We start from the raw sequence: 24,687 nt of genomic DNA, 5'->3' as shown, positions 1-24,687 counted from the left end.
TTAAACAAACATTAAAACAATTACAAGTTAATACTGGCTAAACTTATTTACCAGAAATTTGACTTAAATTTTGTTCCGTCACAATTCAATTTAATTTTCGAGACATTTGAAAATATCTTTTTTCAGATCAGAGAGAGAGAGAGAGGGGGTATTTTTTCTCCATGGAATTGTATGTATTACCTAGCTTAAAGGTTATTTTTTGCCAAGTCCCGACAGAATACCTAGCTATGTGCTTAGGTATTGTGCCGACGCTCAACGCAATCCCCTTTTGAAATTGTTTACTTTACCTTAGAAACCTTCCACTTTCCCGTTATTTGGAAGGTAGCAAATTGGAGGCCAACAACTATAGAGGAATCTCTATGTTGTCGGCCATTCCAAAAGTGTTCCAAAATTTCATTACTCCTCATTTGCAGCACCTGTGTAGATCAATCATTTCTCCAAGCGAAGATCAACAACAACCAATCTCTTGGAGCTCACTTCCTTTATTATAAAGGGCTACCGAAATAACTTTTAGACAAATGTAATCTATACTGATTTCTGTAAAGCATTTGACTACGTTAACCATACTCTTCTTGTTCGGAAACTCGATTTAAAGGGATTTCCGATTGATCTTAATTGGATCTCATGTTATCTGAATGGCAAGACGCAAAAGGTCCACATTAAAAATAAACTTTCTAATGTGGTAAGGGTTACATCTCCCGCGAGGGGGTCATTATTTATCAACGATATGCCCAAAATTTTGACTAACTCTAGAGTACTTATGTTCGCTGACGACGTCAAACTTTGTGTGCAATATATGGACGCCTCTTGCTAGTCAGACTCACAGATTGTAACAATTTTCAAATATGATTCCGCGTAAACTTATTAAACTTTAATGGCTCTAAGTGCAAGCAAATTAAATTTTTCTGTGTCGTTCCTTAGCCTGCAAACTATACGCTGAACTGCTGCTCTTTGGAAAGAATTAATATAGCTGATGATTTTGGCGTCCGTCTGGATCCTAAACTTGACTTTATCGATCATATTTCGTGCCTGGTGAATTATGCCGGGGTGTGCATGGTTTCATTAAACAGTGGTCGAAGGAATTTAATGACCCCTATGTTACAAAATCCTTATATACTTCCTTCCTTCCCTCAGTATGGCGTCCACGTTTTTTTTTTTAATTTAATTTTTTTGGTATTAGAAAAGTTTGCTGCTACAACCTTTAGTGTATTATTTTATTATTAATTAACCATTTGTAGAAGAGTTAGTGAATATCATGTCCTCCTTCTTAGTTCAGGCGCCGGGTAGGCAGCTCCCGGATTGTGACACTCTGCAGTCGTCTTCGTGTAGTTCTCGTTCCGAGTCTTCTGGCCAGCGTTTTGAGGTGGTGTTTTGCATTTTTGCCCTTGTCTGCTTGACGTTGGAGCTGAACGTCAGCCTCTTGTCGAGGACCAGTCCCAGATAGGTGTGCTCCATAAGTTGTGGCAAGAGCTGACCGTGGAGAAAGACACCTGGACACGTGCCACTCTTCAGGGTGTATGTGACCACCGCACACTTGTCTGTGTTGATGGCCACATTCCATCTACAGGCCCAGTTCTCATACTTCTTCAGGAGTATCTGAAGCTTGTCTGAGGCACTGTAGATGCAGCTTGATCTTACCAGCACTGCAGTGTCATCTGCATAGGTGGCAACACATGATAGTTCCTCGGAAAATGTCCCAGTCTCAGGGTTGCGTTGTAGACTAGAACCAAGAAGAGAAGTGCTTTGACCGGAAGGACTTCTGAAAGAACGATTGGGGCAACAGGAAGCATCATTTGGTGCGGAACGTCCAGGGTGGCACTGACTTGGGTACCGGGTGCCTTTGTGGGTCCCGCCCTTGTTGGTCCCGGGCGCCTTTGTATGTCCTGGGCGCCCTTGTTGGTCCCGGGCGCCTTTGTATGTCCTGGGCGCCCTTGTGGGTCCCGTGCGGCCCCGAGGGTCGTGGGCGCCCACAGTAAACGCATAAAAGCGGTTCAAACGAACTTTTTACTTTTCGCGGTTTAAACTGGGATACTAATAGACTCCTACTAATTAACTTACCCTCTTTATCTAATCGTAGAACCATGCTAGGTATTACATTTATATATAACCTAATCCGCGGTGACGTGGAAAGTGCTGACTTGCTGGGTCAGCTTAATTTTCACGTACCTAGTGGAAACACTATTTAGTTTTGCCCCACTGTAGAGCATCCTTTGAATTGCATGAACCCTTTAGAGTGATTTGTGCAAATTACAATGATGTATACACCATGGCATCTAATGTAGATAGACTTCCTAAACGAAAAACTTTAATCTTAAGCCACTTAGTACGTATGCAGGCAACCAATCCGCCGACCATACTGCAACGTCTTACCAAAAAAAAAATTAGCGTTCTCGACATTTTTGTTTGCCTGGCCTCAGTGGCCCAACTGGTAAGCGACCGTTCTGCGAATTCTGAGACATCCCGACCGAGAATTAAGAAATGTAAGTTGTTTTTTTTACTAATACTATACTAATATGATTGTTTTAAATTTTTTAATTTAATTATATATATATATATATATATATATTTTTCCTGTTATATATATATATATATATATATATATATATAATTTAATTTATATAAATAATCTATGCATTCCATTTTCTATGTTGTCAGCAACATTTCACCAATTCGCCCTCCATAATTATGCAAGTTAGGCCACCGATTATAGAAAACAAACGTCAAATTACCGAACCGATCGAAAACCGAAGTAAACCAACTGTGTGATTGTGATCAGCCTGAATGGAGGCAGCAGTCTCGATCATCCTTTTTTGCTCATACCGAGTCGAGAGTGATCGGAACTGAATGTTCGCTGTTGATGCAAAATTTTGCGTCACAAAAAATCCAAATCAATGATCGGATATAATCGAAAATATGTTGATCGTTGCAGCTCTCTGTTATAGATCGCGAGAGGAGAGCAGCTCACATTAAACGAGATATCGGCAAGTTCACAACGGTTGCCACAGAATATTGGGCGATAGGAACGGACGCATGTAATGCTAGCTGTAGAAGCTGCTAGGAATATTGAATATTTTGACTAAAAGTTCTTTAGAGACATATATTTTAAAAGATGAAATAGATATTCGAATAAAATTTTTTTTTAACCGTTGCTAAAATTGTTCATTTCTTCCGCTCTAGTTTAGCCTTGAATGAAAGTAATTAATTGAATACCGTACCGTACCAAATAAAGACATTCAAGGATTGAGAGAGAAAGAGAGAGGAGAGAGAGAGAGAGAGGAGAGAGAAAGAAAGAGAAAGGAGAGAGAGAGAGAGAGAAAGAAAGAGAGACAGGAGAGAGAAAGAAAGAGAAAGGAGAGAGAGAGAGAGAGAGGAGAGAGAAAGAAAGAGAGAGGAGAGAGAAAGAAAGAGAAAGGAGAGAGAGAGAGAGAGGAGAGAGAGAGAGAGGAGAGAGAGAGAGAGGAGAGATAGAGAGAGGAGAGAGAGAGAGAGGAGAGAGAGAGAGAGGAGAGAGAGAGAGAGGAGAGAGAGAGAGAGGAGAGAGAGAGAGAGGAGAGAGAGAGAGAGGAGAGAGAGAGAGAGGAGAGAGAGAGAGAGGAGAGAGAGAGAGAGGAGAGAGAGAGAGAGGAGAGAGAGAGAGAGAGAGAGGAGAGAGAGAGAGAGAGAGAGGAGAGAGAAAGAGAAAGGAGAGAGAGAGAGAGGGGAGAGAAAGAAATAGAAAGGAGAGAGAGAGAGAGAGGAGAGAGAGAGAGAAAGGAGAGAGAGAGAATGAGAGAGAGAAAGAGAGATTTTCGTACAGAAGAAAGGCAGACTTCAAATAAACTCTAAAATTAAGAAAAATCATTCTTAACTTATTTTATTTTTCTTTTGAAATATGTTATTTACATATATAATAATTACTTTACAATATCGACCAACTAAATTATGTTATGGGTATATGTATATATTATATACTAGAAACTGGCGTAACCCCAAAAAATGCATTTTAAACAAATTTTCTTATATGAATATACAATACACACGGATTACTTCTTTCGTTTTGCTAATATTCACAAAAAAGTAATAAAAAATCTGAACGCTATATATGAACTAATTTTTTAATTTTTTCTTTTTTTTTTTTTTTGTTGTAATTAATAGCATTGTTTTAATTTATGTTGCCGTTTGATGAATTTATTTTAATTGTGTACAGCTGAGGAATGTTGAATGCTACGTTCAAATTCTTCTAAACTAAGCGCTTGGTTTTGATTCAAATGAGGAAGCTTTCCGGCTGAGGCTTTGGCCAGGAGCTCTGGCGAGAACCATTGCGCCAATTGATTATTGGTTGGAGGTGATTGCGTTGGCATCCGATCATCTCTGTCGTAGCTAGTACTCTTAACTACATTTCCGGAGTCGCCGCAAAGATCATGAAAGCCACCTGAAAATGTACATTGGACATAATTAAATCACAAATTTTTGTTATGTTATGTGATCTCGGGTAACTTAAAAAGGCAGGTTTATTATCAAGTTGAAAAGACCTTAAGAGCATCTCTTTAATCTCTTTGACTTAAAAAAGGCGACAAATAACAGCGAAGAAGAATATGGCTTTTTTTTTTTTTTTTAATCTGGCTTACCAGCTAATAAAGGTGTCGAAGTCATTGGGAAATTCGATTGATGATGATGCGGCTGCTGCTGTTGCAGATCGCCATAAATCACTCGAGGTCGAAGAGGTTGTCGCTGCTGCTGGTGATGCATCAAGAGATTTTGCTGCTGCTGGAAATTATTCTGAGGGAACCCATCAGGAAAACTTATATTTTGATGCAAGCTTTCTGTATTTAAATTTGATTCTACTGAAGTCTTAAAGCGAAGTTGTTGCTGCTGCATCTGTTGGTGATGCTGTTGCTGCTGCTGAAGATGCTGTTGTAACTCTATTTTTTGGTTTAAAGAAACGACTGCCGGAATTTGAATTTGCGGCATTGAATTGGGGCCTCCTTTAAGTATGGGGCGTCCTGGAAATACCGATAAATAAGTAAATTATTGTCAAGAAGTCTACCATTAAGATCTTGTTATTGCCTTATTTTAATTTCAGTCAGAAAGACTAGTTTCCGACCATATCAAGTATATATTCTTGAGCAACAGCAGCCAGCCGAGTTGATCTAGCCATGTCCGTCAGTCCCATTCTACGCAAACTTGTCCCTCAGAGATGTCTGAATGAAACATTGCCCAGTCTTCGAACTTTTTTAAATTAGTATTTTGTATCGTATCACAAAAACGCGCCAGGAAATGGACTTCTCCCAGTTTATCCAACCAACAGTAATCATAATGTACTCTTTCAAATACTATTAATTTTTAACCATGGAATATCAAAATGATCAATGTGTCGCAGTCAAAGTCAGAAAGAAACTATTACGTCAATTGATTGGCCTCGAAACTTTCAGTCCACTATAGAGAACGTTAGCATCCTATTTGAGGAACTAGGATCCAAATTTCCAATTGCCGGTGACTGGTAAATTCACTATCGACATTGGGGATCTCGAAATTCTCCATCCAATGGTATCCAGGTCCTTGCATTGCCCGTACAGCCTACGGACGCCTCAGCAATCGACTTTGCCATACATGAAGTAATTCGCTCTGAGCTTATCTCCATCTCAGATAGCTTGAGACTAAGTACTGATCACATTCCTATAACCCAACTAAGAACTGCTGCTCACAAGCTGCATATTCTCTTCAAAACGCGTGCATTCCACGGTTTCAGGCAGCCATTGATCAACTTGTAAACCTCAACATGGTTCTAATCTCCACTGAAGACATTGACGACGTCACTGAGCTATTTGTCCGATATATCCAAATCGCTTCAGATTTTCTAACCTGTGGGCCAGGTTCAATGAACCTGGATCTGGTTAGGTCTTACGTCGCAGAAGCATGGGGTCGAGAGATCCGTCCGACAAAAAAGAATATTGTCATCCTAAGGACGAAGAAGTTTCTATATAAAACGAAAATCGGTTATTTCGCTGATTTGCTAGGCAGTGCTGACCCCACAAAACCCGCTCTGGAAAGCAGCAAGATACTTAAAGGCTACCCACTCGCAGAATCCCTATGAAGCGTGCTGCCAACACTTGATACAGATCGGATGCAGAAATTTCCTTTTGACCTTGCTAAGCGTGAGGACGTGCAAGCATCATATACTGTTCTTCCTTCCAAGTGAAAGGCTATGTCGATAATATGATTATCGATAATATGATTATCTGCTTCGTAAAAACCTGTAAAAAGGCTATTTCTTTAGCGATTTTGGCTTTTGGCTGTGCGACAACATGTCAACATGAAAATGTCATAGCTCCTCATTTCCAGCACCTAAGTAGATCACTTTACTCTAAAGGGCATTCATAATAACTTTCAGACAGATTATCTATACTGAATTCAGTAAAGCATTTAACTCTGTTAACCATTACTTTCTTGTTCAGAAACTCAATATAATATGATTTTCTGTTGATCTTCTTAGCTGGATCTCAAGTTATCTGAATGTCAAAACAAAAGAGGTCCTCTTAGCTTTTATAATGTTCTCAGGGAGTCATTTTGGTGCCCTAATGTTTACATTATTTATTAATGACCTGCCGAAAGTTTTGACTAACTCCAGAGAACTTATTTATGCTGACGACGTCAAACTTTGTGTATTATATAAGGACCTTGCTTGCCAGTCAGACAGATCTTAACAACTTCCAAACATGGTGCCGCGTGAACTAATTAAACTTAAATGGCTCTAAATGCAAGACAATGACATTCTCTTGTGACGTTCCTAAGCTTGGGAATTATATGTTCAACTACTGCTTTTTGGAAAAAATTAATATAGTTGAAGATTTGAGCGTCCGTCTGGATCCTAAACTTGACTTTATCGATCATATTTCGTGCATGGTGAATTAAGCCAGGGGTGTGCTTGGCTCCATTAAACGATGGTCGAAGGAATTTAATGACCCCTAGGTTACAAAATCCTTATATACTGTACTAGTTCGTCCTATTCTAGAATATGGATCCTGCGTATACCCTTTAGAGTCCTATGTGCATGATCTGTACTCAATAACATCCAACGTAGACAGCCTTCCTAAAGCCTAGTACTGAGAGAACGAAAATTCGATGTCAACATTTTGACAGCGGCTAATCTCTATATAAAAAAAAAAAACGCTGCGAAATAATGAACAAAAAACTTTTTTCCTCGTCATTTTTGCGGGTACTGGCAATAAAAATGATACCTGTTAGGCGTTGCCAAATCAAGAGAGTGAGCAGCTGAGATTGTGCTGTCACAATAAGTAATTTTAATTATTCTTACAGGCATTATGGAGGGCAAGTTGAAGGAAAAAGGATCGATAAGGGCGATAGGTGCGGTCAGGGTATTTCAATTTTGCACTTATAAAATTTGTTTACAAACAGATGTTCAGTATTGTCCCTTTTATGGCGTTTCATGGCTTTTCCTTAATTTCTTTGGTCACACTGGTTACCGAGCAAAATATATAGCGATTGTGCTATCACAATTATGACAGCGGTTTTTCGTTCTCTCAGTACTAGGCTTTAACTGAAATTTGTAATCCTAACCAATCTGGAACGCTTGCAAGCAATTAATCAGTCAGCACTCCAGTAGTAATTTCCTCGCACTCCATTCTTTTATTTCCTTCGGGCCTTAAACGAACAAGCACGTTCTTGGTGTCGCAAGGGCCACTTGTACGGACTGTCGGGTCGGGTCATTCCTTAATATTGCCTGCCCAGATGTCATGCAAGAAAGGAAGAAGTTTGTCTTCAAATTGAAAAATTGTGCTCCGGTAAAGCTCCAGGATTCGACGATAACGATAGCAGAGTTGTTAAGGGAAGGGTTTTTCTGGCATAGCGACATAAGTCCGCCGCCATAAGTTCGCCCAGTACATTTGGTCCGCGAAATTATGGCGTTTTTTTCCGGCGATCTTATGTCGCCGAAAAGCGTCATAAGTTCGCGCGAAATTATGGCGTTCAAAAATTACTTGCGGCGGACTTATGACTCTTCAAAGCGCCATAAGTTCGCCAAAGAAAAAACGACATAATTTCGCCAGCCGCGATCTTATGTCGCCAAAAAGCGTCATAAGTTCGCGCGAAATTATGGCGTTCAAAAATTACTTGCGGCGGACTTATGACGCTTCAAAGCGCCATAAGTTCGCCACAGAAAAAACGACATAATTTCGCCAGCCGCGATCTTATGTCGCCGAAAAGCGTCATAAGATCGCGCGAATTTATGTATGTATACATACATATGTTCATACATTTATTTCATTTGTTTGTACATTGTAAATATGTACAACCTGTAAAAATACAAAAAAATACCAAAATTTTAGTTTTCTGGCCGATTTTTATATGAAAACACTGCTATGTAAACATTGTATTATGAAAAATTTGTTTTGGACTTAAAGTTTTTTTTGTGTACATATATGTACATATATATAAAACTTTAAATCCAAAAAAAAAACTTAAATATAAATTTTCATAATCAGGCCTGCTCCGGTAATCGAAAACGGCAAGATTTTTTCGTTTTCGTTTTTGAAAACGAGAAATTGGTGCTCCGGTAATCGAAAACGAAAGATTTTTTCGATTTGAAAAACGGGCACCTTTTTCTGGCCGGAATGAAAAGTAAATGGTTTTTTTTATATGAAATCAGATCTTATTTACAAAAGGAAAAAAATAGTTTACTCAGTGGTCTATTGATGTTTATTCCACACCACCACAAGATCATTCTGACAGGTAATTATTTTATAAAAAATTTATTTCTGACCCCACCTCAGATTTGACAACGAAAATTTTGCCGTGCTCAACCAGTTTTCTCGTTTTGGCGATAGGTCGATAAGTTCACCGCAAAAAGTTATCGCCAAGGTTGCCATATTGTTGGTGGAACGAAACAGCCAGTTAAAAATACTTATAAAATATAAATGAATACATTAATAACTTTAAAGGACCGCCAAAATGGTTGCTTATAATTAATGCTATTTAATGTGATTACTTAAATGGTCCAAATTAACCAAATAAAAATAATTATTTGAGACCACCGGAATTAAAACTGTGAAAAGTGTGGCAGCATCTTAGGTGCCTGGATTTGCTTAATTCTACCATTTTTTGCCTTTTTCTGGCTTAGAAAAAGGGCAATTGAAAATATAATAGGCAGTACTTTACGTTGTTTGCTTATTACCAACAACACAAGTTAGCTGCTTGAGCAGAGAGAAACGATGAGAAAACGAAACATCCGATAGCAGAAATTTGCCGAAAACCGGAGCAGCTAAAAACGAAAACGGTTCGTTTTCGCCCAAAACGAAATCGAAAAAATTTTACGATTACCGGAGCAGGGCTGAATACAATGTTTACATAGCAGTATTTTAATATAAAAATCGGCCAGAAAACTAAAATTTTGGTATTTTTTTATATTTTTAAGAGCATTTTTATATTTAATTTTTCGAATGAAAAACAAACGAAATGATTTCCCTTTTTCTAAAAAATCTTCTCTAATAAGTTGCTTTTCAAGAAAATATAAAGTTATTTATACGAAAACGTAAGGTAAAAACATAGAAAATCTTGTACCGCTCGCGATGTAACGTTACAAATCGGTTTATAATATAATATATATCATAATATGTAATATTTTGAATTGAAGTGTACTGAATTTGTATTATAATGAAATAATGGGAAAAAATATGACCATTTTCTTAAATGTTTTTTTGCACGATCGATGCATTTGACCAGTACTAATTGTATTATAAAAGGCAAGCTTTAGGGAATTGTCACATTTAAATTATTTGCAGAAAACAATGCATCGCAAACGGTACAGAAAACCTAAGTCTTGTTTGACTTCAGCCTGAAAAACTAAAATCACAATAAAATACTGTTGCTTTCCATTCATGAAAGTTATTTTTATTTTATAGGGTCTTCCCACACATCGTCAAAGCAAAGGTTTAGCAGTGCCGAATTTACCCAAATGGACCGCCGTTAGAACACATTAAAATCTAACCACGGTTTGTTTGGCGATAGTTAGGCGATAGTTTTTCGGTGCAACTCTGAAAATTTGACCATCACTACGAAAGTGTATACACACTTGGCGAGGAACAAATGAAATATGGAATTTAAAATGTGGCGCCAAAGCTACAAGCATGCCCAAAATAGTTGTTAGCGTTTTTTCTGTATATTCTTGCCCCAATATGTCCCCAATTGTTACTATTTAATATAAACCACCGGCCTCTATCTTATTTTAAAGATTTTGGATGCCTATACCACCTATAGACACTCTTCGGGGAATTTGCTGTTTATTAAAGAAAAATCATTAGAAAAACTAAAATTCCTTGTCATTTAATTCATTTAAATTTAGTGCAGATAAATTCTGACGCAATCTGTGCCTTTTGCTGATGTACAACAGCCAAAATAGTTGGTAAATGCTCTATTTCAAATTTGCAACTGCCAATTCGACAGTCTTTGTTTACGTTTTCATGAGCCGTAGCTGATCGATCAGCTGTTCGGATGGTGAATGTGCTTTGACGGTGTGTGGGAACACGAGTTTCACATTTGTGAAAAATCCCAAACGTTCCTCACAAATGTGCTGTGTGGGAAGACAGTATTAGAAGCTAATTTCAGATTTGTAACGTTACATCGCGAACGGTACAAGATTTTTATATGTTTTTACCTCACGTTTTTGTATGAATAACTTCATATTTTTTTGAAAAGCAACTTATTGTGTACTTAATAGATATCAAAGAGAAATTGTTGTAGAAAACATTTTGTTTGTTTTACATGCAAAAACTGAAATATAAAAATCACTTAAAAATACCATAAAATACCAAAATTTTCGTTTTCTGGCCGATATAATGGTTATTGATGTATGTACATACATGTTCATACATACATACGTACATCCAAATTGCGAAATGATGTATTTTTTCCTATGGCGAACTTATGGCGCTTTGAAGCGTCATAAGTCCGCCGCAAGTAATTTTTAAACGCCATAATTTCGCGCGAACTTATGACGCTTTTCGGCGACATAAGATCGCGGCTGGCGAAATTATGTCGTTTTTTCTGTGGCGAACTTATGGCGCTTTGAAGCGTCATAAGTCCGCCGCAAGTAATTTTTGAACGCCATAATTTCGCGCGAACTTATGACGCTTTTCGGCGACATAAGATCGCGGCTGGCGAAATTATGTCGTTTTTTCTGTGGCGAACTTATGGCGCTTTCAAGCGTCATAAGATCGCGCGAAATTATGTCGTTTTAAAACGGCGAACTTATGGCGGCGGACTTATGTCGTTACCCCGGTTTTTCTATTCCTGGTCTTCCTGTTCAACTCCATGTTGCGTATCAAAACCAAACAATTATATGCTATGTGTAAACAAGAAAGGAAGCTAATTTCGACACGCCGAATTTTTTATACCCTTCCAGTTTTCTATTAGATCATAATTATATTTTTATCTTTACAGTTACAGTTTTACATTCACACCTTTACATTTTCACAACATCTGCCGATCGTTCCTATGCTAACTATATGATATAGATGTCTTATTTTCGGCATGCCGAAGATAGATTCCTTTCTTGTTGGAAATGGAATTTAGTTAAACCTAAATATAATTTATTGTCACTTACCAAATGCCTTTCCAGGCATCATGTGTATATTGGTAACACCGGAATTCCATTTTATTTGATTTTGATTGCTGCGACATTGCTGTTGTAAAGTTGGTGACATTTGCTGTGGATTTGGACCAAGAGCAAAGTTACCACCGCCACCCAATATCATTCGTGGATGTTGTTGTTGCACTGTCATAGTTGGTGGCTCTTGTTGCTTGACATGTTGTGGATTCAATTGATAGTGCTCATTAAGATGCTGATTCTGAGATGAGTTCTGTATTTGCGAAGGTGTTGTATCTTTGTCTGCAGTCATTTTCCTTAACACTGATGTGGGGGTAAAAGCCAAGGTAGTTTGTGAATTGTTGTGGCCGTGGCTGTGCGCACTGTTAAGCTGCTGATTAATTCCATGATGATTGGTCGGGTTTAGGTGAATTAAATCTGGAAGCACATTATAAATAAATTAAACAGGCAGATACAATTAAGGAAAATTTGCAGAACTACGAGCTTGAGCATTTTTATAATAGCCCGTATACGCTAGGGTTTTAAGATGTTTGAAGACAGTTTTGGTTTTCTTGTTTTTTTTTTCAAAGTACCGGTGGTAAGGGCTAAGGGCCAAGGCTAGATCAGCACATTTTAGCTGTGCGAAGCCCCACGTCGCAACAACAACATCAACATGGAGCATTAAATGTGTTCCTTTTTGTATTACAATTTTACCATTACCATTATTATTATTAGTATTATTACCTAGTTTAATTAGAATTAAGATGACACGAACAATGAGCAATAGAAACGGTTAATTAAAAAACAATAAAAAAAAAACGATTAAAATTAAAAACTTGTCCTACCTCGTACCTGCAAAATAACTCATCGTGCCAACATTTTTATATATATAGCAATTTGTTTTTGATAAAATTTCTAAATCTTATTTTTAAAATAACTATATTTTGGATTTAAAATATCTATTTTAATAGAAATTAATAATAATTAATATATATGCTACACGATAATACAGTAATAACAACTTTTATTACATTTACCTATACATCCTATATTTACTGTTCTACAGTTACAGTTTTACATTCACAGTTTTAAATTGTTTCTAAATCTACTGATCATTCAAATGGTAGCTACCATATATGACATAGTCGTCCGATTTCCATTAATTAAAACCAATAAAAATAAATGGTTATATCTTAAAGGAGATGATACATTTCCCCTCAAGTTGTTGGCCGGAAAAAATAATAATCCTGCGTTTTCCAATAAGAATGCCAAAGCTCGTTTAAAATAAGCTAAAAATCACCAAAATTGGATCATTGACGATTGAAAATTATGATTGATGACTTAATGTTTAGCCGTTTTCACAGAGATGAAAAAAAGTATTTGATTCAACCAGGTGATTGAATTCAAAGAAACCATGTAAAGCAAACTGTTAAACATGGCGGTGGAAATATAATGGTTTGCATGGTGGCATATTGGACATTTACAATTAGTTGAAGGAATTATGAAAATTCAAATTCTTCAAACTAATCTTCCAACTATTTGAGAAACGTACCCCGAGAATAATATCGTTTTTGAACAAGATGAGTATCCGAAACATACAGGAAAATAGACATAGAATGGATTAAAAAGTATCAGCTATAATTCAAGGAATGGAGTGCACAATGTCCCGACCCCAATCCGATTGAAAATCTTTGGTCAATTGTGAAGACGGCTTGGACAGTACAAAGCAGCTCCAAAGAACATGGGTATCGTGTTGCAGTTGCATAGAGTCGAATTTCAAATTAAATTCTTATAAATTTGGTTGAGAGTATGACAAAACGCACAACAGAAGTTATTGCAAATAAGGGACTAAGTACTAAAATTAATTTAATTATTAAATTTTTTTGAAACATGCAAAATTGAGATCAGTTCAGTTTCAGTTTTTTTCAAAAATAGCAAAGCATAAAATAAAGTTCTAAATTGTATCATTTACAATGGTACATTTAAAAAAGTGAATAATAAACTTTGTATTATACAATTATGCCAAAATAATTTTGTTTTATGAACACAATATGTAAGGAGCCAAAACATCACCACTCAGATAATACTGCATCTAAATTACATTCATCCGAAACAACGTTTGTATTAGCTTAATGGGGGTATACATGGGGGATATACATGTAAACCAAAATTTTTTAGGCACATTTTTTTTGTAATTTAATTTATTTTTATAAAAAAAAAAATAAAAAAAAATTAACCAAAAAAAAAAAAAAAAAAAAAAATAGTTTATTACTTAAAGAATATCCTGTATAAGTTTCATTATGGAATTGCAACTTTAAGTGACTCAAATAATGTATACACGCAAGGTATACAAGTGTTAAAGTGAGCGCATCAAAAACTTTAAATTTCTGCCTATGTTATGGGCACGATTCACAAACAACTATGTAACATATCGGAGTGAATCAAAAATGATTATCATCAGCATGAAATTATCTTCTATTTGAAACTAAATGGGGGTAAAAATTAGTATTACTATTTTTTAACGGGTGGGAAGTAAAATCTGATTCCCTGAAAATAGCATTTTTTCCTTTAAAACTAAATTGAATTTATTTGTCATAATTTCTTTTTGGTTTTTGAGGTTTAAAGAGAAGGTAAAAATTTAATGAATACAACAAAATTTTGTTTGAGAATTTCCGACACAAACTACGTGCTCTATCGTGTCCATAGCTGGGAAACTCAAAGCTCGAACGCTGCGGCATATTTTCCATAGGTCCGCTGTAAAATATTGTTTTTAACAAAATTTTTGTATCATCTCCGATTCCACTTTTAACTATCTCCAAAGTTTCACGAAGATTGCTTGACCATTTCCTACATTAAAAAATTCACGAAAAATGTCTATATTTTGACCGTTTGCATGTATATCCCCCCTTAAGTTCTTTAGACGATCTTTTTGAATATTGACTGGTACATTTTTAACCATAAATAGAATATTCAAATCGACCCGTCTGGTGATGCATCATTAAAATATTTTCCTATAGGATTCATAGGTAATATTTTTGAATACAAACCATCATGTTGTGCAAACGCTGAATGATGAGAGACTACTAAATGAGGATCGCTCTGTACAGCTGCTGCTAGATTCCTTTTAGTGTGTTGCGTATATTCACGAATAACTGAAACAATCATGTCCTTAGAGTGTAGTGGCGTATTGGGGTTATGTAAATCCTTTTCCAATACTTCTACAGAAATATCGCCACGATTAAGGTCTGAAAAATAATAAAGAATAAACAAAAAAAGATCAAGTTACGTTTTTTTAATGATTATTAACAAGACTTTAACTGAACAATAAAAGTTAATGTTGACTTACTTTGCAGAAGTTGTTGCATTTCCATGCGCTTATATTCAAACTCGTGGGCAGTACTATTAGGTGTATTCATGTTTAGCAGGTGCAGTTGTTGTGGTATTCTATGATCAGTTTTCCGAATTGGTTCTATCGGCAACTTAGGACTTAAGTTGTTAATTAAATGAAAAGAACCATCATTTGTACAATGATTTAAGGGTTGCTGTCTGACTGGAGGCTGAATTTGGGAGCCCCCCAATTGTTGAAGAAGTTTTTTGAATGCCTCTGTATCCCTAGCAACTGGCTTTTGCACTGGCATTATCTGAGAAAAGGAAACAGGAGCAGCCCTTTGAAAGTCAGATGGACGCATTTCGACTTTAGTCATTTGTGCTTCTAAATCTTTAACACTGGGAATGTCTATAAAATAGTAAAATAATTAAAGATACATTTAAAATTTCACAAATTTAGGATTTACTAAAGCTCACCATGTTTTTCTTGAACATGCAACGGCTCTTGATAGGACGATGCAGGCTCGGTATTATTCGTAACATCTTTACCACGAAACCATCTGCTAAAACGTGATGTACCTTTTATTTCGCCTTTGCCAATTTCCCCATCATTAGTCTATAATAAAAATATTGCTACAATTATTAGTTCCAAAATAAATGATATTACTTACAATAAGTGTGGAATCCAAAGGATGCATATTCAAGAAAGCATCAAAATTGAATTGAGTGTCTGAATTGGACTGATTTTTATTTGGCTTTTCCGTGGTATCATTTTTATCTTCTCCAGAACAGGCTTTATTTACTCTCATTGCAGCACTAGTTTTATCCTTATTATTTTCAGATGTTTTTATTTTGTTTTCAATTTCTACCTCACCATCCTTGTTATCATTTTCATTATTTTCGAACTCATCAAAACCGTGCAAGTCTATAGTTTCCAACTGCGAAGTTGGCCCAGAACTGAACCATTCGGGCTCCTCATTTCGATCACGATGATAAGTATTTAAACGTTTGCCGCGGCTGTTGAGAGCTTCTTTGTTATTCCCACGACGATTACTGACTATGTTTGGCCTATTATCCGTGTGCCTTTTGTTGTTATCATATTGAAAACGACGATCTATGTTTTCAGTAAGGCGTCCACTATAAGTGCGATGACGATTGTTCCCATTAAAAGAAGTTTCTTTCTCTATATCCAGGTTGCTCTCCTTTGACTCCTCGCTCTTATTATATTCCCATGAGTTTACCAATAAACGACCGCTGCCAATGCGCTGCCTTTCAAGCCTACTCGATGAAAATGTTGGAGATGAACATTGCGGAACTTGAGGATCCAATTGAACATAGTGTAAGCGTCTCTCTGTTTCTGCTCTTTCTGAATTTTCTAAATCAGAACCACTTACTTTCCAGCTTTGAGGCGAGCCCGTTTCGGTGATGGTACTGATTTTTATATGCTGAGGACTTGCAATACGATCCGTTAATTCTGGACCATGTACATCATCACATGTGTTTTGCGTTGCCTCAGTTCCATTGCCATTTCCACCATTAACAGCCGCCAAACGCCGCTTGGCAAATGCTGGCATTAAATGCGATGATGATATGCTCCGATGATCGATGATTGGCGGGGATTTAAATGATTTCTCCTTTTCTTCGCCACAAATCGGGAAAGGATCACCGCCGACGCTCGGTACAAAACGTTGATAATAGTTATTCGCTCGCTCACGATTTCGCATCGCACGTCGCGAACTTATTGAGCCATTATTCGAACTATTTAAACTCGAGTTATCCGTCTCCGGTGATAGCCTATTCTTACCTTGATTTGCATAATTACTGCAGCTGGCCAAACTTGACGACGAAGATGCTGCTACTGCATTCAAATTCACCTTCCAAAAATTCAGTGTCTGCAGCTCGACGCGATTTGAGCATTGCGGACGTTGTCGACTTTTACTTTCATAGCGCAGAGATAATAGATCTGTCCTCGAGTACCTTAAAGAATAAAAATAATACTTATATTCTAAGAATAAATCTAAACATTATTGCAGTATTATATTGAACAAGAGTATTTCAAATCTATGTATGTATGTAGTTTTATACAATTTAGAACTACAAAAAAAAAAAAAAACAAGAAAGCAAGCTAACTTCGGCACGCCGAAGTTTGTATACACTTGCAGATATTATTTCATTACAATTTACCTATACATACTTATTATGTTTACAGTTTGACAGTTACAGTTCGACAGTTACAGTTTGCATTCCCAGCTTTACATTTTCTCTACATCTACCGATCGGTTTATATGGCAGCTATATGATATAGTTGTCCGATTTTCATAAAATTTATACCAAAATTCTGAAATAATAAAATAGGCCTATATCTTAGAGTAAATGAAAATACGTTAAAAAACAAAGAAGTTCTAATTATTTTTCTATTAATTTCCCGATCGTTCGTATGACAGCTATAAGATATAATCGTCCGATTTTCATAAAATTAAAACCAAAAATCTGAAATAATATATAAAATATCTCAAAAATGGTGTAAAAATGTTAAAAAATTTATGGAACATTTGTATGGCAGCTATCATATAGTCGTCCGATCCGGCCCGTTCCGACATATATAGCAGTGAGAGTATATAGAAGTCTATATGCAAAGTTTCATTCAGATAGCTTTAAAACTGAGGGACTAGTTTGCGTAGAAACGGACAGACGGACGGACGGACAGACGGACATGGCTAGATCGACTCGGCTGTTAATGCTGACCAAGAATATATATACTTTATAGGGTCGGAAAAGTCTCATTTAGTGATGCTGAAAACATCGATACACCGATGAAAACATACCGATGTTAAGTTATACATCGATGGTCTATTTTGAAAACATCGACGGGCATCGACATCGAGGTTTTCTGTCGAACTTGCATCACAAGTCTCCTTCACTGCGTTGCAAACTTCTGAATGAAATTATAATACCCTGCAAGGGTATAAATATATTGTTCACCCTACCCTATAGTCCAGAAATGTGCATCCATACATACAAATGTATTTACATATGTTTTCATTTACATACATAGGAAATGAACACCAAAATAAAAAAATATGTATAGGTTTCAAATAAAAAAGAAATTAACTTACTTTACATTTTGTCTTCTTGCTTCCATTTTAAATGTTGATTTCCCTTTAAATCAATTAATATTAGAAGAAACAAGTTTGGCGAGCGAAAGAAAACGTACATATATATGTGCAATACAAATGTACGTATGTATATGTTTCAAATGATTATACCAACTTTAGTTCTTTACTTAGGTTAACATAATTTTATTATAATATACCGGTTTCCATTTAAATCTTTACGCTTTTAGGAACAAAATAACAATATATACGTTATAAACAAGTTTCGGTATCTCCCTATAGTCTCAAATAAAATTTATGAAAATCACGATAAGACGGTATGGGCTCTGACGATAAGAATTTATCGACAGGCTACACTGAAATAATCGCAAGTCTGAAATTGTGGAAAAGGAACATTATAATACCCCTTATGTATACTACTTGGAGCCGCAATGATTTAGAAACCAATAAAGTTAGGGTACTCCCTAATAATCTTATACGCTTTTTCCCCACAGAGATCCATCTTCCATCCACCATCCGTTGAATTGACCGTCCGTAGGTTTTGCCAAAATTTCTGTTTGTTCTCATCCAAATTTGATGGACTTGTTTTACCGATAGTTAGGCACTGTTTTTATTTGTGCAACTCTGAGACTCTCTTCTGATCGAAATTTTTGAACACTTACCACGTAATTATTTATAATTTTTATATAATTATAGTTATATAAAATCAAAACAAGATCATTCTGGCACGTAGTTATTATATAAAAAAATCCAACTCAGATTTGACAACAACATTTTTGCCGTGTTCACCAAGATGTTTCGTTTTGGCGATAGGTTGATAAGCCCATCGCAAAAAACTATCACCTAAGAACACATTAATAACTTTAATACTGTTTTCCCACACATCGCATTTGTGAGGAACGATTGGGATTTAAAAAAATAAGTGAAACTCGTGTTCCCACAAAGCTACGTTAAAGCGCATCCGCAATCCGAACAGCTGATCGATCAGCTGTGGCTCATGAAAACGTAAACAAAGACTGTCGAATTGGCAGTTGCAAATTTGAAATGGAGCATTTACCAATTTATTTTGGCTGTTGTACCACCGCAAAAGGCACATATTGCGTCAGAATTTATCCGCACTAAATTTAAATGAATTAAATGACAAGGAATTTTAGTTTTTCTAATGATTTTTCTCTAACAAAGAGCAAATTCCCCGAAGAGTGTCTATAGGTGGTATAGGCATCGAAAATCTTTAAAATAAGGTAGAGGTAGAGCCGCCTGGCTTATATTAAATAGTAACAATTGGGGACATATTGGGGCAAGAATATACAGAAAAAACGCCACATTTTAAATTCCATATTTCATTTGTTCCTTGCCGAAAAACTATCGCCAAACAAACCGTGGTTAGATTTTAATGCGTTCTAACCGCGGTCCATTTGAGAAAATTCGGAACGGCAAAACCTTATGGGCAGTTAGTTCAACGGACGCACAGTAGCGCCTCTCGAACAATTAGCGTAGCAAAAATCCAAAAAGTCATGTTCGCAAAAACGATTTTAACCACTTACTTACTTATTAGACAGAAAATTTCCCAAGGATTTAGAATCTGCAATAAAATTTATTTTAAGATTTTTTTTGTTGAAGATATGAGCATTCAAAGTTGAACTTACTTTCGTTTTTTGCATTATACCAAAAAAAATATTTTACCCATTTTTCGACTTTCAGGTAATATTACACAAAACCATAAAACGAATGGTCATACTTTAAATGATAGATACATTTCTAAACTGGTAATTAACCCAAAAAAAACGGCACTTTGGTTTGGGCTTGTACAGGTATCCATTTTTTTCACCTTTTCCTGCCTAAAGTAGTCTATAACTTCTGAAGCCGATGAAAGCCACCGACTACACTATGTTTATAAGTTACTTGGATCTTTCCTGGACCAGAATTAACTTTCATCGGCTGCGTCGAGCTGCGTCTGCGAAAATGCAACGACATAAACCAAAACTACTCAGGATTAAATATACCAAAATACCGACACAATTTCATACATTCCAAGAAATATACTAACTGTAGCGCGTGGCGGTTACACTTTGAATTAACAAAAACAAATTTTTTTCAGTTTTCATATTATTTTTATTTGAGCAAATACATAAAAACAAACATAAGAAATTCAATAAAAAATATTTTTTAAAAATTGTTTTCATTGGAAAAAAAAATATTTTTTCACTTTGATCCCCTTTAAAAAGGCGTATTTGTGGGCGTGGTACTTTATGCAGTACATATATACATTTTACAATTACCTGTCTAATGCCGTTTAAATTATTCGATTACCTTATTTAGCCTAGTACTCTGACGAGAAAAAACCGCTGTATAAATTTAGACAGCGGCCAAACTCCATATAAAAAAAACGGTGTCGAAAAAAAAGAAGAAGAACTTTTAGACACGTCGTTTTTTTCGGTACTCTGACGACGAAAATGAAGCCTGCGAAAATTGAATAGCGTTGCCAGATCAAGATAGTAAACAGCTGATATCGCGCTGTCTAAATAATTCATTTGATTTATTTAGACACCCCTCATGGAGGGAAAGTTGAAGGAAAAATGTGGCATTGATAGGGGCTGTCAAGGGGAAGCCCATAATATGGAATTTAACCCACAAAGGACATTTTAATGCCATATTTATTAATATTTTTAATATTTTTTTGAATATTTGTTTACAAACAGCTGTCCAGTGTGACCAAGGAAAATCCTTAAACGCCATAAAAAGTACTTTTTTAATGGAATTTCAGGATTTTCCTTAATTTTTTTTGGTCACACTAGCTCGGTAGCGAAATAAACAGCGATTCCGCTGTCTAAATTAGACTGCGGGTTTTTCTCGTCAGAGTACTAGGCTTTTGGTTCAAAAGATATGATTTTTGCAACGCTAAATGAGAAAAGGCGCTACTGTGGGACGGTGAATGCGCTTTGACGGTGTGTGGGAAGACCCTATAAAGGAGCGCCAAAAATATTTTTTATAAAAAATGCTATTTAATTTGATTACATAAATTGTCAAAATGGACCAAATAATTAATTGAGCCTACCAGAATTAAAATTGTGAAAAATGTGCAGCATATTATATGCCTAGATTTGCTTAACTTCAGCATTTTTTGCCTTTTTCTGACTTCTCGAGTTCTTCACGTTATTAGCTTTCTAAAAAAAAAAAAAAAAAAGCCGTGTTTGAGTAGTAAGAAACGACGAGAAAACAAAACTTCTGATAGCGAAAATATGTCGAAAACCGGAGCAGTTAAATAAGAAATCGTACGATATCGCCCAAAACAAAATCGAAAAAATTTTATGATTACCGGACCAGGACAATGTACATATCAGAGAGCTGAGTATGAGTATGATCGGTCCGGATCGATCAACAACGCTCAAGCCGATCACAACTCAACACAGAAGATCGCCACAACATGTTCGATCGATCTTCGCGCACAATACGAACGATCTCGTTCAGTTAGCTTGATTGCTCTGCTTCCTGATTCAAACTGATTTTTTGGTACCGGTACTGATTTTTTGGATCGGAACTGATTGTGCAAAAAAAGAACGATCAAGTCCAACGATTCAGAAGAGCTCAGGCTTCACTTATGTTGCGCATGATTTGATTGTGAATGATGCAATCAGATCGAGAATTGCCTTGGAAATGTTTTAAAAATTTTTTTGGAACATATCTACATATATAAATATTTAAATGTTTTAAAGGAAAAAAGTTGCGTTTTAACTAACTGATACAAATGACTTCAGTTTTTCTTCATAATTTACTCGTATAACTAAAATTTATGTAATGCAGAAAAAACTTAATATTTAATGCTTATTATTAATAAACAAACAGTTTGTGTCTGAGATTCTGCTAAATTTCGTCAGACTGAACCGAACCACTCGCTATGAGCAAATCAAAACCGGTGTGACCGAACGGTATGATTGCGATCGGCCTGAATGGATGCAGCTGGTCTCGATCATTCTTTGTTGCTCATACAACGCGTACGACCAAAAAAAATCATTCCGAACCAAGTCAAGAGTGATCGGAACTGAATGTTCGCTTCGATCACGCTCGCGAACGATCATTCAATTTTGTTGATGCAAAGTTTTGCGTCACAAAAAATCCGAGTCAATGATTGGGTATGATCGAAAAAATTTTGATCGTTGCAGCTCTCTGGTACATATATACCATCGTCTCTGGAGCATGCGTTGTAAGAAAATGTTGTTCTGCACTGTTGTCAATCGTTGCTTTTCTTTTTTTGTTTTGTAGACGTTTATTTTTTACAATGCTTCTCACAATGAAAGGCCGCTCAGCCCGTCTGCTGCTTCCTCCTTCTCTTCAGGGACCTCAGCGATTTCATCAGCTTGGCTGAGTCCGCCAGCATCAGAGGCACCAGAGAGTACACCGTGATCTCTAACCTTGCTACCGCCGTGCCTTGCTTTGCCGCACTTTAGGCAGCACCCCTTTACCTCCTTGGCCATCGAACACCGCCGTTTTAGATTCACTGAATCCGGGTTGCAGGCTTTGAGCCTTCACTGCGCCTTCGCTAAGCTGGTACTACTTCGAGAGAGCGGTACGGATCTCATTCTCAGTCGTGATCACATCGAGGTCGCGAATCTCAGTCGCTGACCACCTCTGCCACTTCTGCGAGCACCCTAGAGATACTGCCCTTCATGAACTCGGCGCTCTCCGAACTGATTACCCCTCGCTGTGCAGCGAACCTTGTTGGCAGCAGCTCCAAGGTCAGCTGGCTGTCATCCCTCCGCGTGACCAGCGCCAAGATTTCGCTTAAGCTTTACCCGATGCCTCCACTATCACTGTGCCGCGATCTGGGGGTCGGCTTTTTTTTTCTGACTACAGGTTTCCTTTGCCGATTTTTAACAGCCTGTAATAGCCCAACCAGTTTGAGGTGCGATGGGAAATTCAATACCAAACCCTCTGTTAACTTTAACCCAAGAAATGACTGAAAATTGTAGGAAAACCCGGCCAGGCTTAGCCGGCCGCATAGTTTGGGCCGACAGCGAGTGCTGGCGGTGTAACATCCGATCCAAGGTGGCAACCCTTTCGACGAGTGCCGGCTGTGATCCGACCTGGCGGATACCTAGGACCTAGCTTGAAGACCCTCCCTTAGAAACGTGTCCCCATAATCGATCCCCCTCGGTCTCCTCGTGCCGTGAGCCAGACCCAATAAGCGCTACCGCTGACCCCTTTCGCTTTTCTGCAAATTCCAAAACAAGGCAGTTTCGTACTCGGTAACCCGGTGGCTGACATTCCCCATCTCACGTCCTATCTTTATAAATTTGTCTGTAAAGAGATCCTGGCGTCACTGAGCTTCACCCCAGTCATAGCACTACTTCACATATCTGAGAAAACTACACTGCACCATGTAGTTGAATTTTCCGAGGCATTATGTTCATGACTAAAACTGCGGTTAATGTCTTTAATTATTCACAAACAAACCTAAAAAAATAATCGTATATCCCAGAAAAAAAGTGTATGTTTATGAATGAAGTGGATTGTATTATGTATGTTTTTAAATATTTTATACTTTTATTAAATTTAGTTCAAGGAGTAAGCGGTCTTAGAATACTTTTAAGCAGGTGAGATTAGCGTGCTAGTAAAGTTCAACTGTATCGACTGCCGAAAACATAAAATGTGCGGAAAAAGAATGTAAAGAAGCAATTACAATTATAATAACAATATTGATATGCAGTTAAATGACCGAACTATTTCTCAAAAATTGTTTATTAATAATATTGTAACATAACGTCATAAATAATATTTTCATTGTTCATTATAAATTAATAATCAATAATAACTTATAACACCAAAAACAATATTATTATTACAAATGTAATAGAACAAAAAAATAAATTTACAATTCCCCTTACTTACCCGTTTAAGAAAAATTAAACTAAATAAAAGGAAAAATCACCATTCATTTTAGAAAACTTTGGCTTTTGGCTTTAGTTTAGTTTATGATAAATAAATAAATAAATAAAAAAAAAATAATATATATATATATATATATTTATTTATCATAAACTAAACTAAAGCCAAAAGCCAAAGTTTTCTAAAATGAATGGTGATTTTTGGCTTTAGTTTAGTTTATGATAAATAAATAAATAAATAAAAAAAAATAATATATATATATATATATTTATTTATCATAAACTCATTATATATAAAACGTTACGATTTAAATATTTTATATGTTTATATTTCATGAAAATTATAATGCTCAGTGCAGTGATTTTAAAATACATATGCCTACAATATGTTTAATCCGTTTCCCGTCTTTACTCAATTAAACAATTATTGAAGCACGCATGTTTCCAAACCAATATTTAGATTGAAAAGTTAATTAAATTAAGAAGATTAGGAGTGAGAATTTAAATAATTTAAAATCCACGAAAGTAAAGAATGGAGGCAGTGGTACAACGTCTAAATGGAATGTAAACAGCGCAGACGCGTCCATTTTTGGACACGCCCCGCCCTTATGACCCTGCGAAAATCAAATCTCATTGGTAGGTTTTTCCGAGGCACACATACAAAGGTAGATTTTTTGTAGTGTATCCTTAGTTCTATGTTTCCTATTGGTTAGAATTTCAAGATTTGATGAGGACTCTGTACATGGGGTTCCAACAGTATCAGTAAAGTTGCTTCATATTCAGTTTT

The 24,687-nt window shown here is 36.4% G+C and overlaps 1 protein-coding gene across 4 annotated transcripts; it reads right to left on the bottom strand.

Moving 5' to 3' along the window:
• Positions 1-3,815: 3,815 nt before the first annotated feature.
• 4E-T (eIF4E-Transporter) lies at positions 3,816-18,349 on the bottom strand. 4 transcript variants are annotated; one of them, XM_017167119.3, is made up of 9 exons: positions 18,120-18,349; positions 18,022-18,064; positions 15,577-16,882; positions 15,383-15,521; positions 14,925-15,314; positions 14,626-14,823; positions 11,597-12,016; positions 4,608-4,982; positions 3,816-4,411 (listed from the first exon to the last, which is right to left on the bottom strand). In XM_017167119.3, the coding sequence occupies exons 2-9, from the start codon at positions 18,045-18,047 to the stop codon at positions 4,173-4,175; spliced, it is 3,093 nt and encodes a 1,030-aa protein (XP_017022608.1). In that variant the 5' UTR covers positions 18,048-18,064; positions 18,120-18,349; the 3' UTR covers positions 3,816-4,172. The 4 variants fall into 4 exon arrangements, with proteins under 4 accessions (XP_017022608.1, XP_070143738.1, XP_070143739.1 ...); XM_070287637.1 differs by having other exon boundaries at positions 18,219-18,243; XM_070287638.1 differs by lacking the exon at positions 4,608-4,982 and having other exon boundaries at positions 18,219-18,330.
• Positions 18,350-24,687: the final 6,338 nt, after the last annotated feature.

Source organism: Drosophila kikkawai, chromosome 4 (assembly GCF_030179895.1).
Source record: "Drosophila kikkawai strain 14028-0561.14 chromosome 4, DkikHiC1v2, whole genome shotgun sequence".
NCBI classification, from domain to species: Eukaryota; Metazoa; Arthropoda; class Insecta; order Diptera; family Drosophilidae; genus Drosophila; species Drosophila kikkawai.
Note: the sequence above shows the minus strand (reverse complement) of the source record. Positions and strands in the feature narration are given on the sequence as shown.

Bases quoted from the DNA above. Each gene is read 5' to 3' on its own strand.
- 4E-T (XM_070287637.1), bottom strand. The intron at 16,883-18,021 runs GTAAGTTAATTT...TTATTCTTTAAG, and splicing joins GCAAGAAGACAAAATGTAAA to GTACTCGAGGACAGATCTAT. The intron at 15,315-15,382 runs GTGAGCTTTAGT...ACTATTTTATAG, and splicing joins GCATGTTCAAGAAAAACATG to ACATTCCCAGTGTTAAAGAT.